The sequence below is a fragment of the Rhinolophus sinicus genome, chromosome 16 (assembly GCF_057876585.1).
Source record: "Rhinolophus sinicus isolate RSI-liver-muscle chromosome 16, RSI-T2T, whole genome shotgun sequence".
Taxonomy (NCBI): Eukaryota; Metazoa; Chordata; class Mammalia; order Chiroptera; family Rhinolophidae; genus Rhinolophus; species Rhinolophus sinicus.
Window position 1 is genome coordinate 75,339,729 of NC_142516.1, and position 19,210 is coordinate 75,358,938.

Here is a 19,210-nt window from a genome sequence, read left to right on the forward strand (position 1 = left end):
CTGGAGGTCTGGGTTCCAGCTCAGGGTCATAAAGGCTTGGACTTTGGAAAGTCAGACTATTTGTGAAGGAGCCTACAGAAAACATCTAGTTGCATGAGGATATTATACTTCAGAGTGTCATTAGTCGGCTTGACCTCCTGATCATCTAGTTTATGCATTTCCCTGAAACTAAGACCTAGCCGGACCACCACCTCTAATGCATCTTTTGGAGCAAAAATTAATATAAGACCTGGTATTATATATGATATATGATATGATATAAGACCTGGTCTTATATGAAAATAAGACCGGGTCTCATATTAATTTTTGCTCCAAAAGACACATTAGAGGTGATGGTCCGGCTAGGTCTTATTTTCGGGGAAACACGGTACTGAGGCAAGGCAGTATTGCAAAAGAATTTTGTCCTTTTTGAGAGAGACGTCAAATTTGGTCCAATTCTTGAGAAGACAGCCAAGAGGTGAGTCAAGAGGGACAGAGGAGGAGCCAGCCATGGTGCTAGGCAAGGTGGTCTCATTATGGCCGGACTAGATCAAGGGACGTCCCCCAAGTTTCTCCGAAGGAGTCTCTGACTCAGGAGTTGTGTAATTGACGCAGTTCTTACTTCGTACTCTGGAGAAAGAAATGACCATTAATTGTGAGGGCGCGGAGGGTCATGGACCCAGCTGGTGGAATTCCTGGCACCCCACAGCCATCACAAGGCCTATCACTTATCAACCAAAGGCCTGTTGACCCATGGAGGTGGCAATGAAGGTCCAGAGAAGCTAAAGAAAAATGGGGAGCGAGGCACCCAAAAGAACTACAGGGAGTGGCCAGAGGAAAGGGAGTTTGTGCGTCTTTGACTTGCGTGCATGTCCGATGAATGCGTCTTTGTCTTGCCCCTGGTGGGACCTAGTTGTAGTCCCGGACTGTTACCAGATTATCCTGTCATGGAAAATTCTTTAAAGTGGTGGACGCCTTGGAGGAATTTATGTGTCCATCCCATACCCACTAAGAGTGCGGCCAAGGAGACTCACCTATCCTGAGATATAGATACGAGCCTCACACAAGGTCTGCCGATGGGATTCCCCAACCAACACAGATTGGACTTACGATTCCCCCAGAAAGTAACCCCGGCTGGAAATATCAATTTCCAACCCTCAAAGGAGGAGATCCACAAGAGGGTCTGAAGGGGGCGGGGGGTAAGGAGGACGAGTCCAATTCGGGTTCAGCACCAAAACGTACTGGTGTTGAAATAACACCTGGTTGTTCACACAAGGTAAAAAGGATTCACAAGACTCAGAAAAGTAGGAAAGCAAAGAGTTTTATTGAACGTTGGGCAGAGAGAGAATGCCTACGGCAGTGTCTAAAGGAGACAGCTGCCCTCCAGGTAATGGAATGTAAGGGTTTTACATTTATTTATGATGACCCAGGGGCCGGTTATCTTGCAGTTGTTCACAGTTGTGGCTGGCCCCTTCTGAGAACTATTGCACAATTGGTTTCCTCCAATAATTGTCCAGGTGTTTACAAGTCTACAAGGGTAGAGTTTGCTGGGAAATCAGAACTTAAGTGGTTAATCTTTAAAACTCCCAGACTCATTTTCACTAACTTTTTCTGACTCATCAATCTTTAGGCTTATTCCTGTTAGCTCCTATACTCATTCTTATTAGCTCTTGTTTTGACTCATCACTTACCTTAGTTCCTTCCTATCCCACAGATAATATGAGAGGCCAAACACTCACTAAAATGTTACTGCTTCCTTTTCTCCCTTTATTTCTGCCTGGAAATACAGAGGTTACTGAAAAAATGTATACATATTTTAAGAAAGGAAAAAACTGTACTAAAATTGTAATACTCAATATGTACTAACAAAAGATGAATACAAGTCACGTCACATTTGACTTCTGCAATTACAAGAGGTACTCAAAATGGTTCCATCAGCGTCATGACACTTCTGATTGTGGGGAACTAGTGCTTGAGCAATGCTGACCAGTGTCCACCCCCAATAGAATTCAACATGGGGCATCATCTTTAATCTGACTTTGCAGGATAAAACATGGAACTGGTGATACACAAGTCAACGCCCAGCAATGGTATGAGATGTGGAAGAGTACTTTTTCCTTGGGAAGGTATTGCAGTATATATATGATTAGGAACTTCTCAAAAACCATAGGGGAATTGCTGGAGCTACCACCATTGTACTAGCTAACAAGGAAAAATGTATAAATTCCCTCGCATGACTTACATTAGACAATAGAATTGCTCTTAACCATCTAGCTAAACAAGGTAGGGGTTGCTCTAGTGTTAATAACTCCTTTTATACTTGGATAAAACACCTCTGGTGAAATAGAGACAGAACTAGATAAAATATGGGCACAAGTCAAGTGATTAAATACAGGGCCCACTGACACCTCACAGTTCTTTATACCTTCAACTGACTGCCCTCAGGTATTGCTTCATTGATCAGGTCTATTCTTCAAATTGGACTCATCATTTTGCTTGTTATTATATGAATATTTGCTGTTCTAAAACTTTGTTTTGCACAACTCAATGTTATAAAGAAACCACTCTGACAATGGTCACTCAATGTTTTGGCATGATCACTAAGGCCTCCAACACTTTATAGGAAAAACCTCAAGAAATTACTGAAGATGTTTGCCCTTAAAAATAACGGTAAGACTTCCTTTGTTTTGGCACAATTGCTCAAGTGTGGCCTGAGGCTCTGAAGGAAAAATAAAACCATGTTCCCTATATGTGGGACAGAAAACACTGAGAAGGAATCTTCCTAGCAAGGAGAGAACATCAATGCTTTTAATAAGTGACAAGTGTGCTTTTCAATGACTGATCAGTGAGGCTTTCAAGAAAAGGCCTCAATCAAGGGTGAGAAATATAAAAAGTAACATAAACGGAGCCACTTTAAAATGGAGTTGGAGCTGCCATCCCAGATGAAGTACCTTGCCCACCTTATTCCTCAAATCTTTGGAATGTTAAACCTGGGGGAAAAAACCTTTGCATTGGGCCAAAAGCAGCATTTCAGCATAAGAAGATAGCAGATATTACGACTACTGGCTGAATTTTTTTTTTAATTTTAATTTTTTCTATTGGGAAATATTGGGGAACAGTGTGTTTTTGCAGGGCCCATCAGCTCCAAGTCAAGTCGTCCTGCAGTCTAGTTGTGGAGGGTACAGCTCACCTCCAAGTCTAGTTGTCATATTCAATCTTAGTTATACGGGACACAGCCTACCATCCATCCCATGCGGGAAATTGAATCGGCAACCATGTTGTTAAGAGATCGCACTCTAACCAAGTGAGACATCCAGGCACCCCTCTGGCAGCTCATTGTCTTCAATGTAGTTGTGGAGGGTGCAGCTCACTGGCCCACATGTGAATCAAACTGGCAACCCTGTTAAGAGCTTGTGCTCTAACCAACTGAGCCATCCGGCCACCCTGAAATTTTAAAAGTCTTTAGAATTAGCACCATTATGGGCTGAAAATTAAAAATATACTTTAGAATTAACATCACAATGTTGGCTTGTAGGCCCATGTAGAAATTCCTTCCTTCTATTCATGTAATTGTTCTTCTTCCCTTTCTCATCTATACCCCTTGTTTTGCCTCTAATCAAAACCCTATCCTGGGTGGCTGGTTAGCTCAGTTGGTTAGAGTGCAGTGCTCTTAACAACAAGGATGCTGGTTCGATCCCCACTGTGAGCTGCGCTCTCCACAACTAGATTGAGACAACTACTTGACTTGGAGCTGATGGGTCCTGGAAAAACACTTAAATAAATAAAAGTAAAAAACAACAACAACAAAAAATCCCTATCCTGTTTCTGTCTAAATCAGTCCTTCACTAATAGCTATTCATTTGGATCTCAAATAAATGCTCATTGCCGCTCCCTTTGGTCTTTTACTTTTAGTTTAATAATGAATAGATTTTGCAAACAATTCAAAGAATTACTCCAATAATTCATCAATAAAACCTCTAAGGCCGTATGTCAGTTTTTATTGGGAGAGGCACATGGCGATGGGAAAGGAGAAATGTTGGAATCAACTGGGCAATTTTCTCATTGTTCCTCTTTTCCCTTTAGGTTACATAATATATAGAAACATGTGTCAAAGCAGCAAGCTTCTGAATTCCTGAGCCAAGGGACACGGTGGAATTTCACACCCTTTTTAACTCATTAACTGATTTAACTCAAATTGCTCACTCTCTTAAGGGCTTTCACAAACTCCCAGATGGAATTCACAGGAACTCCCCAATTCCTCCAGTCAGGGTGCAAGGCTTAGTTCTTGCCTCTCCTCATGCTTTATGGTTAAAGAGCTCCTTGAGCTTTGCTTGTATTTTGTCCTGAAAGCAATTGTGCCCACACCCAGATTTCCCATTTCTCATTACCCCACAGTGTTGGAGCAGACACCAGTGTCACTACCTTAGAATGCCCTATCCAGAAAGGCCCTGCCACAAAGCAGGTGTACAGGTGGCTTTCACTTGAAAACACTGTGACCAACCAGAGGTCTCTGTAGCTGCCTCCCAGGGAACTCCGCTTCTGGGCAAAATCTCCAAATGCTCTCGACAGAATTGACAGACTACCCACAGTCAAGACTGAAAGATTCCTGAAAACCGCTCCACAGAATTCATCAATATCCTATAAATAAAGAGGCCCTCCAAGGCATCAGGCACATAATAAAAAATTATTAGGCTCAGGGCCTCATTATCTCCTGTACAGATCCATAAGGCAGGGAGGAGAAAGGACCATTCATGTTTAAGGCTCAGATAACATTCTCTGGTGGACGAAGTGGGGTTGGGGAGTGTCCTCTGGACATGTGCCAGCAAAGAGGAAAAGTGGGAAAGGGCTGGGTCCTATGTCACTAGCACTCTGCCTCTGGGTTTCCCAGGAATGAATCTCAGCCAGTTGGTTCAGTCGGTTCTACCTTGTGAATACCTGCCTGAGATGAAATGAAATGCTATTCCAACCACAATTTTTAAAACTTTACTTAAGGGGACATAATATTCTAAATATTTTGGCAAACACTTAACATTTTCCGAAATATGAAGAAAGGATTTGTTCTATAATGCAAACTATTACAATAGCAGATTAAACATTCTCATGATCAGAAATAAAAAGATGGCTTGGTAAAAGAAAAAGGTATCAGAAAAATTAATATTGGACACAGAAGCCAATCTAAATGAACATCAGGTGGCTTTATCTCATGATATGACCATCAAAACAAAATAAAATTAGTAACACTACTTAAGGAGTATAACCTACTGCTTTACAAAAATCTGATTCTACACAAACATAAATTTAAAATTCTGGAAAGAGGAAAACTGTTTCATACTATGATGAGGACAGGAGGAATACTGGGGAAAGTAGCATGATTTTGTCAACATGATAAAAGTTGATTTGGGCAATAACCAGAAATAAATGCTAAAATTTGTGAAAATAGAGATTTCTAAGTCATACAGAGGTATAGCCTAAATGTATCTCATACAAATACTTAATGACTTTTTCCCGAAGACACACGGAAAATACCACATTAACCAAACAATCCAATTTATTGTCACTATTCATGTGACCAGTTAACAGTATGTGCGTCCTGGTATAATGTACCAGGAAATCCTCAAAAGTTCTTTTGTATTGCTAGAAAAGGTACACAACCTAAATGTAATAATAAGAAAACACCAAACAAATCCTGTTATTTACATGAGTAATAAAAGAGCTATGGTTAATAGCTACTGATCATTCAGGATACTATCAGGGATTCCATGTGACTCTTGTAATACATACCCATTTGTCACTTTCACCAAGGTCACAGTCAGACTGTGCTTCCCCGACAATAAGAATTAGCCGGACCATCAGCTCTAATTGTCTTTTGGAGCAAATATTAATATAATTATTATAGTAAAATAAGACCAGGTGTTAATATTAATTTTTGCTCCACAAGATGCATTACAGCTGATTATCTGGTCTGGTCTTATTTTCAGGGAAACAGTAGCTTGTGATAGCTGAGGGATGTCAAAGACGGGTCAGGAACAGGTAAATCGAAACCTGTAACAGCTCAGCAGAGCACAAGTTTTTTCTTCCTTGTCAAAGTCACACTGTCAGAGAAGGAAAACTATTCTACACACTAATTTTTGAACCCTGACTCCTTCCATGTGCTACTCTTCCCTCATCATTGTAGGGAAAAGAAACAACACACAATATATAGGATGAAAATGTTTTAATGGGAGTTGTTTAAGCACTGATAGTCCTATTTCACTACCGAAACTTTGCTGATAGTACCGCATTAAGATAAAAGAGTGGTTGGGAAAGTTAGACTAGTCATGGGCCTAAGGACAAAAGGAAATGGTTATTGGTGAATATGTAGTATTCAGGATAGGGGTCTCTTTTTATTAGTTTTATTATTTATAGACATATTGAGGATTGACTTCTGACAGGATTTCCCAATCCATTGGCTTCATAAGATTGCTTTAATCTGCTGGATACATTATGAGGTCTCTACTGCTCTATGCATTTTTTCCTGTACTTAGGAGGGTGGCTTTTGCTTGAAGTTATCACACATTTATCACATTCTACATTTTCTTCATTGTGTAAATTCTCTACCCCATGAGATTCCATCTCTGACAGAAAGCTTTCACATTTTCATTACACAGTCAGTATTTCTTCACAGTGCAAGTTTGTTGACGGGTGAGTTTATAGAGAATATTTCCTATATTCATTACCTGCACAATGTTTCTTTCCTCAGATAATTCTCTGATGTCCAGTAAGGACTAAACTTAACTTTAGTGGCTGAAAGACTGTATATATACATTTCAAGGGTTTCCTTCCAGTGTAAGAACTTGCTAAAAACTGAATTTTTGTGTCCTACCCAAATTCATCTGTTGAAATCTTATCCCCAAGGTGCTGGGATTTGGAGGTGGAGGCCTTTGGAGGTGAACGAAGTCATTAGGCCAGAGCCCTTATTAAAGAGGCTCCAAAGAGATCCGAGGTCCCTTCTACCATGTGCGCTCATTACAAGAAGACAGCCATCTACAAACCAGGAAGTGAAGCCTCACCAGACACCAAATCTACCACCCCCTTGATTTGGAACTGCCACTTTCCAGAACTGTGGAAAAGCAATGTTTGTTATTTTAGCCAATCAGTCTATGGTATTTTGTAACAATAGCCTGAACGGACTAACACAGTTCTCTTATGTCTAGTGAGGAGCTTCCTGAGGAACTTCCATGTTCATCAGCTTAATAAATTTCAGCTCCTCTGAGTTCTGCAATCTTTTCTTGACCCTGACTTATAACTTCCACTACATTCATCATCTTTATGATTTCACCCCTGTGAGTTCTCTGATGTTCTCAAAGTGAATTCTGGCCGAAAGCATTCCAAATTCCATAACATTTACAGGGCTTTACATTTGTGTGAGTTCTCTTAGGTAATACAAGATTTGATGTTCAGATGAAAATTTTTCTATATTCATTACAATCATGTCAAACTCCCAATGAGTTTTCTGATGTTCTCTAAGGTTTGACTTCCAGTCAACCTCAGTTGACTTCCCTACTTCTATAGTTATAAGGTTTCTACCTGGTATGATCAAGTAGATTAAAATATGGCAGGCCAAATTATGCCAGTTTGGGAAAAGGAGTCTTATGAGCGAAAACAACTGAAAAACAGTAGACAGAAACACCTTTTCACTCCACCTCCATGTGACATGGTATAAGTTTCTGTTCATAAAGGTGTTCCCTATCACCTCTGTGTATAAGCAAGAGCAGACAACTCGTATCATTGGAGATGGCATCAACTAATATCTGCATAAACAAATCTTAATGAAATAACACTCTTCTCTTATTGGTTTCCCCAAATATTGACCTTCCTACAACTTACCACCTATAGAAGCTCTAAGCCATTTTTCTGTCTGGACGCTTGTTTGCAAATGCATTGTCCTTTTGTTAAAATGGCATATGAGCCTCCAGGTCTGTTCACCTCCTTGGAGTTTCTATTTATTTGATGCTCTCCATACGCATATGAAATAAACCAGTTTCTCCTGCTAATGTCTTCCAATTTGCAAGGATTCAGCGACTGAACTTAACAGAATACAAGCAAAAGTTACATTACCTCCCCTTGGCTTTTTACATCTGACAACTCTATGAAGATTTTCCTACATTACCACCTTCATAGGATTTTTCACCTTTGTGAGTTTCCTGACATTTTCATAGCTGAGAGTCACTGTTGAAAGTGTGTAAATCACTACATTTCCCTGTGAGAATTGTCTCATAAGTTCAATTTTAAGTGTTAATTGGAAACAAAAGCTTTTCTACATCAGTTACATTTGTAGCATTTTTCCCTCTATGCAGTCTCTAATGTACTATGAAGGCTGATTTCCAAAGAAAAAATTTCCCACATTTCATACATTCACAGAGTTTTTCCCCTTCATGAATTCTCTGATGTCCTTTGAGGTATGACATGAAAATACACTATTCCAGATTCACAGGGTTTCTCTCCTGTGATGAGTGCTCTGATGTTTTCCAAGATGTGACTTTCGGCTGAAAGCTTTCCACATTTGTTACATTCATAGGGTTTCTCTCCTGTGTGAATTCTCTCATGACTTCTAAGGCATGATCTCCGGCTGAAAGTTTTTCCAGTCAATACATGCATATGGTTTTTCCCCTGTGTGAATTCTCTGATGTTCTCTGAGCCGTGATAAGGAGATGAAAGCTCTCCCACATTCATTACATTCATAGGGTTTCTCCCCTGTGTGAATTCCTTCATGATTTTTAAGGCATGATTGGTGGCGGAAAGTTTTTCCACACTCATTACACTCATATGGTTTCTCCCGTGTGAGTTCTCTGATGTAGTACAGGTTTGTGTTACGTGCGAAAGTTTTCCCACATTCAGTACATTCATAGGGTTTCAACCCTTTGTGAATTCTCTGATGTTCTCTGAGCCGTGATGAGGAGATGAAAGCTCTCCCACATTCATTACATTCATAAGGTTTCTCCCCTGTGTGAGTTCTCTGATGTCTTACAAGGCTTGATGTATTGCTGTAAGTTTTATAACAGTGAGGACATTGATAGGGTTTCTCCCCTGTGTGAATTCTGTAATGATTTATAAAGTTTGACATCTTACTCAAAGTTTTTCCACATTCATTACATTTATAAGGTTTCTCCCCTGTGTGAGTTCTCTAATGTACTACAAGGTCTGTTTTGTGTGTGAAACTTTTAGCATATTCAGCACATTCATAGGGTTTTTCGCCTGTGTGAGTTCTTTGATGATTTATAAGGTTTGACATCTTACTGAAAGTTTTTCTACATTCAGTACATTCATAGGGTCTTTCCCGTGTGTGAGTTCTCTGATGATTTCCAAAGCTTGACTTCTGGGTATAAATTTTATCACATTTCTTAAATTGATAGGGTTTCTCCCTTGTGTGCATTTTTGGATGTACAATTAGGGAAATTTTCCAGGAAAATGCTGTCCCACATTCATTACATTCATAAATTTTCTTACCTGTGTGACTTCTGTGATGTAAAACGAGCGATGACCTCCTACAGAAGAATTTTTGACATTCATTACACTCAGAGTGTTGTTCCCTCCTGTGAGTTCCCTGCTGCATACGAAAGGCTGACTGAGAACTGAAAGTTTCCTCACGTGTCTTATCATCAGACGATAGCTCTATTGTTTGAGTTTCCTGTTGTACATTAATGGCTGAATTGTAGTTGAAATTTTTACCACTCAAGTGGTTGCATTCCTGTGTGATTTCTCTGATATTCTGTGAACTGTGCTTTTTGACCAAAAGTATTCTCTCTTATATCAGTTCTCTGAAGTTTAGCAATCCTCCTGAAACTGTTCCACATTTTATTACATTTATCTTCCTGAAATTCACACTGACTCTTCCTTGTGTGAATACTTGGAGAAACAAGGGCCCATTCATCAAATAGGTTTCTTCCAAATTCACAATAAGATCTCTCTTTTCTGTAAGCACAGTTCCATGTAATGAACGCAGCCTTATCATGCAGAACATTACCATGCTCATTACATTCAAAAGACTGCCTCAAAGTAAGTTCCTCCACACAACTAAAAGTTTGCACATTTTGATTGTAATCGAAAGACTTTTCTCCATGGTTAGTTCTCTCATTTCTAGTATTGGAATGAGAGGCACTAAATTCAGCAGTCTTCTTTTTTGAGTCATTATGAGGAGCCAATGGGTAGAGATTCAAGTATGTAGTCCCCACAGTATCACCTGTAGGGAGTCTTTTTCCTGAAGGAGCAATGTCTGTGTCCAGATTAAATGGTTTTCCTGAAATTTTCTCTTCCTGTGTAGTCAATGGTCTGTTGGTGGTGAATAAAACTTGACATAAACACTTGACTTGGTTTTCCTGGCTCTTCTCTAAAAGATCACGTCGGCAGTCTTCTAAAAATGAGAAAGTTAAAAAATTCCTTATGAAATTAAATATATTTTTAATGTAGAAAGCCGTATAGACATTTGCCCTATTATGTATTTCACAATTTTAGTTCTTGCTAAGTGTTCCAACACTGTGGTAATTTCAAGTATATATTAACTATATTCTCTTTCCTTGGGAGGCAGGTGGCTTGCTGTAAGGGGGAAAAAGGGAAAACAACTTGGAGGTCACTATCATACAGGAACAGAATGATGAACTGGGAACATAAGAGTTTTAAGAAAGTTGGGTCCTCCGGACAAAAAACAAATCAGAGAACGGTATGAATTCAAGAACAACCAAAAAAAAAAAAGTCATGGTTGTTTTTAAGGGATCCAGCAGAGAAAGGGTTTGGATTAAGGAGATTATCAGTATCTAGGTTCTTAAACTATCAAATGGAGATTAAAATGGTTGGATACTCATCAGTCTACACCCTACCTTTTGGAGATTCCCCTTTTTCATTCTACATATCAATAACAAAGAAAGTTTATAACAGAACAAATTTCCTCAAATTTAAAGAAACAGTTCTAAAACCCAAGCTCTGATTCTCATGGATGTCATTCTTGAGAACACAAATGCCCAAGAGGAAGTGTAAAAGTAAGTGGTGAAAAGTCATGTTTTCACTGGGATGGGATTCATTGTTGTATAGAGCCTCTGGTACTTTCGTTTTTATTGCTGTTGTTGAAAAGTAAACTATTTTTTACCAGAATATCCTATATATCGTGTTTTCAATACACTCACTTATGTTCTTAAAAGCAGTTATTCCCATGTCCCATGTTTAACTCTGCTTTCTATACACTTTTTTTTTTTTAATTTATTGGGATGACAATTGTTAGTAAAATTACATAGATTTCAGGTGTACACTTTTCAACATACCTGGTTTCTATCGATTGTGAAAACCTTAAGGATCACATGTTTCTACCTCCTCCCATAAATTTTGGAAACATCCTTTAAGTTTAGCTATCATTAAAAAAAACATTGTGTGTATTTGACTATTTGACCCTACTGCTACCCATACGCTATGGAAGCATGTCAGGCTTAGTTAAACACCTAAGATGATGCATAGCCACCCACCTCCCAACCCAAAAAGATGAAAGAATTAAGAGATATTTTTCTAGAAAATTTAGTTTTACATTACCTATATTACTTTATGTGTTCAAACTATCATTCGACAAATCTACAAGTCCACAGTATTTTCTACAATAGTCTGGCCAGCCTATTTTCCTGTGCAATAGTTCGTTTCAAATAAAATATCTGATACTCACATTCTTTCCTGACTTCCCTGTATATCCACTTTGCAATACTCATACTTTACTTTAGATATCCTTCACTATTTACACACTCAAATTAAAATATTACCTAACCATAAACCTAAAATTCCACTTACAGGATACATATGCTGAAAATCCCAAAACACTGATGAAAGTAATTGAAGAAGATCTAAATAAATGGAGAAACACAGTATGTCATGAATTGAAAGACTCAATCTAGGCAAGATGTCAATTACCAAAATTATTCTACAGATTTAATGCAAAACCAAAATTCCAGTAAATTTTTTTTTATAGACAAGCTTGTTCTCAACTTTATGTGAATAGGCAAAGACACCATAAGAGCTATAACAATTTTGGAAAAGACGTATAAAGTTTACCTTATATTAAGCCTTATTAAGTAACTATAATCATCCAGACAGTATAGTATTGAAAGAGAAATAAAAATATAGATCAATGAAACAAAAAAGAGAACCAAAAAACTGATCAACACAGAGCCAAATGATTTCTGACAAAGGTGTAAAAGCAATTCAATCCTAGAATAATCTTTCCAACAAATGGTGCTCAAGAATTAGCCCACCATGGATAAAATAATGAATGTTGGCCTATACCCATCGTGTACAAATATTAATGCAAGATGTATCATGGCTTTAGATGTACAGCATAAATCTATAAAAATCTGAAAGAAAAAAACATATGGAGACCTGGGGCCAGACAAGGAGGTTTTAGCAATAAGAAGAAAACCATACATTTTTAGAAACATATTAAATTGGATGTCATCAAAATTAAAAATATTTGTGTAATAAAAGACATTGATAAGAGTATGAAAAGCTGGCTACAGACTCACAGATAAAACGGTCAAAATACAGAACAGGTATTTCCATCAAGATGATATACATACAGCAAATAAGTCCATGAAAAGTCATCCACCATTATTAGCCATCAGGAAATGCAAATTACAGTGCAATAAGACACCTGCACAACAATTAGAACAGCCAAAAATAGATATAATAACAAATGCTGATAATGTTGAAAAAAAAATGGATCTCTCACACTGATGGTAGAAATGGAAAATAGCACAGCCTCTCTGGAAAATTAGTGGCAATTTCTCTTAAAACTAAACATGTACATACCACATGAACATTGAATTGAATCCTTTCAGTGCTTTATACCAGAGAAACGTATATACAACTATACATAGCAGCTTTATTTGCAATAGGAAGATACTAGAAACAAACCAAGTATCCTTCAGTGTGTCCATCCATAATCACTGATAACAGGCAATAATTTGGATAACCTCAACGGTATTATGGTTTGTAAAAAAAAGTAAATCTCATAAAGTTGCATGATATATGATTCCATTTATAACTTTCTTGAAATGACAAAACTATAGAAATGAAGAGCAGAGTAGTGGTGGCCAAGGGACACAAATGACCCCTAGGGCGAATGAGGCTGGGAAAGTACAAATACAGAAAGTAGCACAGAGTTCTGTTATGCTAATGTAACAGTTCTTTATCTTAACTTTGGTGGTACTTACATAAAACTATTTATGGGATAAAGCTGCATAAAGCTATACGCTTCCCCACACATGTACACACAAAGACACAAATGAATACAAGTGAAAACAATAGTAAAGACTGAAGGAGGTCAGTAGTCACCCAATTAACAATAATGTACTAATACCAATTTCTGGGTTTTGATACTCTACTACAACTGCTAAGATGTCACCATTGGAGAAACATGGTAAAAGGGGACACAAATTCTTTGTGTTATTTTTGTGACTTCTTTTGAGTCTATTTTATTTGAATGAAAAGTAAAAGAAATATTAAATCAGGTTTCTTTGATGTATTACTTTTATAAGAACTCCAGGAAAAGATAGAAAAATCAGAACAGATGTTCACCTTGCCTTACATTATATTCGTACATATAAAGTATATTTACCAAAATGGTCAGTAAACTCATCGTATATGTTTTCCTGTTCAGAGCACTGGTAGTACTTTGCAAATTATTTAGCAACAAAATTATAGTATTGTCAATTATCATTTCAGTTATTATCTAAAATGTTTACGTAGCCAAAAGCCTACTTCAGTATTTAAACCTCTAGTATCTTTTAGGTCAGTCACGTTCAACTGGGGATGTATTACAGACTTACTGATGGAGTTTTATAAAATGACATTTCTCTAAGCCCTACTGCTGACTCACAGAATCTGTCCACTTGATATTCTTGTATATTAATGGGAATATTTCTGGTAGACCATGACTCAGGATTATTATAATGTCAACAATTACCCTCTAAAAAATGTTGTTCATGCATTTTGACAAATCGAACTTAACATTCACTGACTTCTTTGAAAATAGTCTTTGTTGTCCTTAAAGATATTATGCCAAAAACTTTTCTTTACAAGTGGGTTTATTATATTTTTCCTATCAAGGAAACAATCAAATTTTGCTGCTGCATTATTCTTATTATGAACCCACAGATGACTTTTCGTATTTGAAAATTATTACTTACAATTATTAACCACAACCATGACAATTAAGACATCTACACATGGTGTTTAATTCTGATGCTTGCCTGAAATCTCTGCTGAAAGTTGGGCCAGAGTTCTCATCAACAAAGAACAATCTCAAACCCTCAGGTAAAGAAGGTGTATGATTTCAGACTGCTGACATTTCAATGAAATGATTCTTACAGACATGTTTTTGAGCTAACATCATTTGGAAAACTTTCAGGTCATTAAGGTGCAGTGCCAGAATTTTTTCAGTCAGGAAGCAGACAATTTCATGAGACTGGCAACCCAAGATCCACCAGAACAAATATTAATTACATGTAACTGAATAATTAATTACATGTTAATTATATATAATTGATGAGGGGACAGAAACTTGACCTGGGCATTGGCATTTGGGATAGTGCTTTCAGAGTCAATCAATGTGAAACACCTCTCCTCTACCTGGCTTTGGAGTTAGTACATAATGAAATTATAGAGTAATTTATTTATATTAACATCAGAGTAAGGATGAATTACACAGATGCCATTCTTTTTAGTGGATTCCCAGGAGGGGAAAAGTACTTTTTGAAGAAGTGTATGTTATCTGGCATAGACTACGTGAAAAGTCTCATTTTCTTGTGAAACAGCCATAAAGTGCATTGGGAAATTTACAAAAAGGAGAAATTAAAGTAAGCTAAAATATCCCATGATTATTTTATATAAGTGGGAATCTTGGCCAAAATTTAACGTGTAGTAATTAAAAACAAAAATAAGAGCACTTCCCTGTGGCCAGGAATGCTCAGAAATTTAATGAATTTAAGAACACAGAAAAAGCATACAATGATGGAAAGTGTGATGTAGGGAAGAATGTCACAAGGATTGGTGACACTTAGAAGAGTGGATCATATGAGGTCTGGCAACAAGGTAGGCAACATAAATACATCTGATGATACAACAGGGGTTCATATTGGACAGTCACTAAGAACAGTAATTTAAATTTCATATATTAAGTTACATGTAACCCTACATTTTTAAGCCATACGTTATTTTGTGAATCCAGAGCAAGGTGAATTGGATGCATTATGGAAAAATGAACTCTAATTAGGAATACGAATAACCAAGGCATTAAAGAGCAAGATTCTAGTTTTGGGGAATGTTATTAGACTGTGAGAATATGAAAAGACTGAGTACAAAGGAAAATTAAAATGTCAGAGTGTTGAAAGATCAGTATGAAGATGACCGAGATGAGCAATCAGCAGTTTCAAGTGATTTCATGGTTGTGTTATGAGAGTAGGTAGCAGAACAAAATAACTATGCAAGAAGTGGAAAAATAAGGATTTCTGAGTTGTGAGAGAAAAACTTTGTCTTCATTTGGTCAGTTTGAGAATAAAGACACCATAACACTGAGGTACAACTACCCTCAGGATGAGGCAAAAAGGCTTGAATTAGGGCCGGCCCGGTGGCTCAGGTGGTTAGAGCTCCATGCTCCTAACTCCGAAGGCTGCTGGTTCGATTCCCACATGGGCCAGTGGGCTCTCAACCACAAGGTTGTCAGTTCAATTCTGCAAGTCCCACAAGGGATGGTGGGCAGCGCCCCCTGCAACTAAGATTGAACACGGCACCTTGAGCTGAGCTGCCTCCCAGATGGAGCGCATCCTCTCAACCACAAGGTTGCCGGTTCAACTACCGCAAAGGATGGTGGGCTGTGCCCCCGCAACTAGAAAACCGCAACTGGACCTGGAGCTGAGCTGCACCATCCACAACTAAGACTGAAAGGACAACAACTTGACTTGGAAAAAAGTCCTGGAAGTACACACTGTTCCCCAATAAAGTCCTGTTCCCCTTAAAAAAAAAAAAAAGGCTTGAATTACTGGGATGGATGACACAAGCATGGAGGGAGTTACTGTACAGGAAGAAGAGCAGATAGAGAGCACAGAGCTCAGAGACAGACAAATTAGGAGGAGAAAGAGACTGGGAATCAAACTTTATTCACTCACAAATATCCACTGTATGCCTATTCCTATTCCTTGTTGTGATTGAGGTACTAGGGATACAAGGTTATACCAGGCCAACGACATGTGTGCAAGCACTCAGGGAAGCACAGACTGAAGTAGGATCAATTCCAAGGAGGGACTGAGCTCGGGAATCATGATTAGTCCGATCACAGGAAGCAGACAATGTGTGGGAGGGAGCAGTAGGGCTCTGAAATTTTCAAATAGGACACACAAATGGAGATTTTGAAATATGATTTCAAAAGTAAGAAGACCTGAGGACGGCTTAGGAGAAAAATAAAACAAGGGCATAGATGGACTGACTGCTGGAGAAGACAGACGCTATAAATAGGACGTCGTAGAAGGACATAGTTAGAAAGTGATGACAAGATCCGAATTCTTCATAGAAACAACACATTTGTGAGGAATATACGTAGCAAGCACCTCCCACTAATTATTCTGTCCCTTCCTAGTTGGTGGAACATGGAAACCAAAACAAATACACATAAATCCCTTCCGTATAAATCCACGCCATATTGATTTTTGTGGTAGGGTATGGGACATGACAGGTTTCATAGAAATGGCTTTTGCAGCTTTCTTCATTGTCACCCTGTTCATAAATCAGTTGTCATTAGAGCATGCAGTTGTTTCTGGGCTCTGTACTCTGTTTCAATGGTCTATAATTATCCCCATGTCAGTTCCATTTTGTACGAGTTACAGCAGATTCACAATATATCTTTAGAATCTGTTAGAAGAGATCCTACACCATACTGTTCTTCAAGTATGTTTATCCACATGGGTGAAAATTAGAGTATTAAAGTAGTATCCAATCTATGAACATGATATATCCATTTACTTCAGTTTTATTTCATGTTGCTCAACATTTTTCAAAATTTCAGTATTTGTGCTGCTAAATATCTAGTATATTTGCATTGTAACTTCTTATATAATGCTTTCTCTCATTTTCCCAGCCTACGATAGCTACTGTATGCATTTTACTTAATTCTTTGGATTTCAAGAACCATGTTTTGGCTTTTACTTAATTTATACCATTAGAGCCTTCCAATTAATCAGTGATATTTTTTAAAAAAATAACTTCTGTTTTGGTTAAGTGTTCTCAAAATTCCTTGTTCTTCCAACTTTCCATTAAGCAATGTTGTACCCATTCCCCAAAAGCTGTGTATAGGAAAGCATTAACTCAGCAGGTTTGGGATGTTCATATTCCAAAGAACATCCTGCACATTCCAAAGAAATGACTGACCTGCACATTCCAAAGAAATGACTAACCTCTGACCAACTCCTGGGGGGCAATTTGTAAGCCCAGGAAACATCCTGCCTGATGAGAGTGTCTTTACATACTTGGGGGCCTGGGCCACACCAAACAATTCAGGTTCACACTGGGCTTTATGCTTGGGGCGTTGGGCCTCACTCGAGGGGCTACAAGCTGAGTAAATAATGTGAGTAACACAGATGCTCCGGCCCTACATGACAGACCCCCAATAAATACCTTAGACAACAAAGTTGGGTAAATTTCTCTGCTTGACAATACTTCATGTGTGCTGTCATACATCACTGCTGGCAGAATTAAGCACTTTCCATACAATTCCACCGAGAGAAGAAAATCAGTTTGTATCAAGTCTCTCTTGGATTCTGCCATCTGTGACTTTTACTTTTGCTGATTTTATCTGTACCCTTTTGGTATAATAAACTGTAAGTGTTAACACAGAAGCTTTGCTGAGTTCCTAGAGACTTCTGGACACGGGTTCACAAATACATTTTATACTTTTATAATAATAACTTTGAAGTACCCCTTCATCAAATAGATTTTTCAAAAGTATATATGTATTTTTAATTTACAGATGGGGTATTTTTTTCTCATAGTGTCGATAATTTCTACTTTTATTAACTATGTTAAATTAACTTTGCAAACTTAACGAAGTTTTCTTTGAACCAAAATATATTTATGTTTTGTTACTCCATTAACACTTCAAAGAAGGTTTATATGATATTTTCAGAGTACAGAGCTTAAAAAACCCTTGTCAATATGTATTAGATTCATGTCATAAAATGCTATTAATAGCTAGAGCAGGGATCAACAAACTTTACATAAAATACAGCATATGATGGGGAATATTTCTGTGATTACAGGCCATATAATCTCAGGCACAACTATTCAGCCATTTTGTTGTTCCAAAAAACAAGCCATAAAAATTTCGCAAACAAATAACTATGTTTCAAAAAAACTGTTATTTACAAAAACAGGCAGCTAGCTGGATTCAGGTCAAGGTACATAATGTACCAACTCATGTTCTAGAATCTCAGTTGTTGTCCACCATATCTTGTATGAAATCAGGGTAGTATATATAGGTCTATTATGTCTACTCCTTGCTGTTTCTCCTCGTATATGTTGCAGTTTTTAATGCATTTTCATGATAAATTAACTGGCACACAGGTATCTGCAGGCTCTGCATCTCCTTTTTAAATTATTTTCTTTAGCTTTATTAATGTGTCCTTTGGATTACTGTATGAATCTTAATCTGAATCAAAATCTTATGCAATATTTATATAAATTAAGCCTGAATGATTTTATGTATATTGTCTTAATATTAAATGTTCCATATTTTAAACTTTCCAAATTATTTTTAGGTATGTCTCTTTGATATAATCTCATACCATTTTCTCTTCACTTGATCTTAGCCAAAAGGCCGAGAAGTGACTCTATTTTCTTTTAATAAGTGACTTTAACCCATTGACATTGATGTGCCAGTCACAACTATCTTACTTTATCATATGCTATTTACATGTTAATGTTCACATAGTTGTTTTTTTTAATATATAAACCCTTTTCAGTGATAGCCTTGTTTTCTTTGTATTATTAACTGTGTTTTCCTTATAATAATGAGAAAGGTTCTATTTTTGCATTTAAATTGGTACATTTATATTAGTTATATTTATCATTTATAAATCTTCCATAATTCCTAATTACTAATTAGGCAGTATCTAATGATTTCCAACTACACAACCACCAACCAAATCAGTATATATCTCTTCTCTCTCTTTTCCCT

General features: G+C 37.5%; 1 protein-coding gene across 1 annotated transcript in view; it reads right to left on the reverse strand.

Annotated features, from left to right (window-relative positions):
• Window positions 1–1,284: 1,284 nt before the first annotated feature.
• LOC109439570 (uncharacterized) overlaps window positions 1,285–19,210 on the reverse strand; it is a 62,368-nt gene continuing 44,442 nt past the window's right edge. Inside the window, 3 exon segments of the mRNA XM_088792728.1 lie at window positions 1,285–8,608; window positions 8,610–9,692; window positions 9,694–10,369. Of these exon segments, the coding sequence (XP_088648854.1) occupies window positions 8,392–8,608; window positions 8,610–9,692; window positions 9,694–10,369 (1,976 nt within the window). The 3' untranslated portion in view covers window positions 1,285–8,391.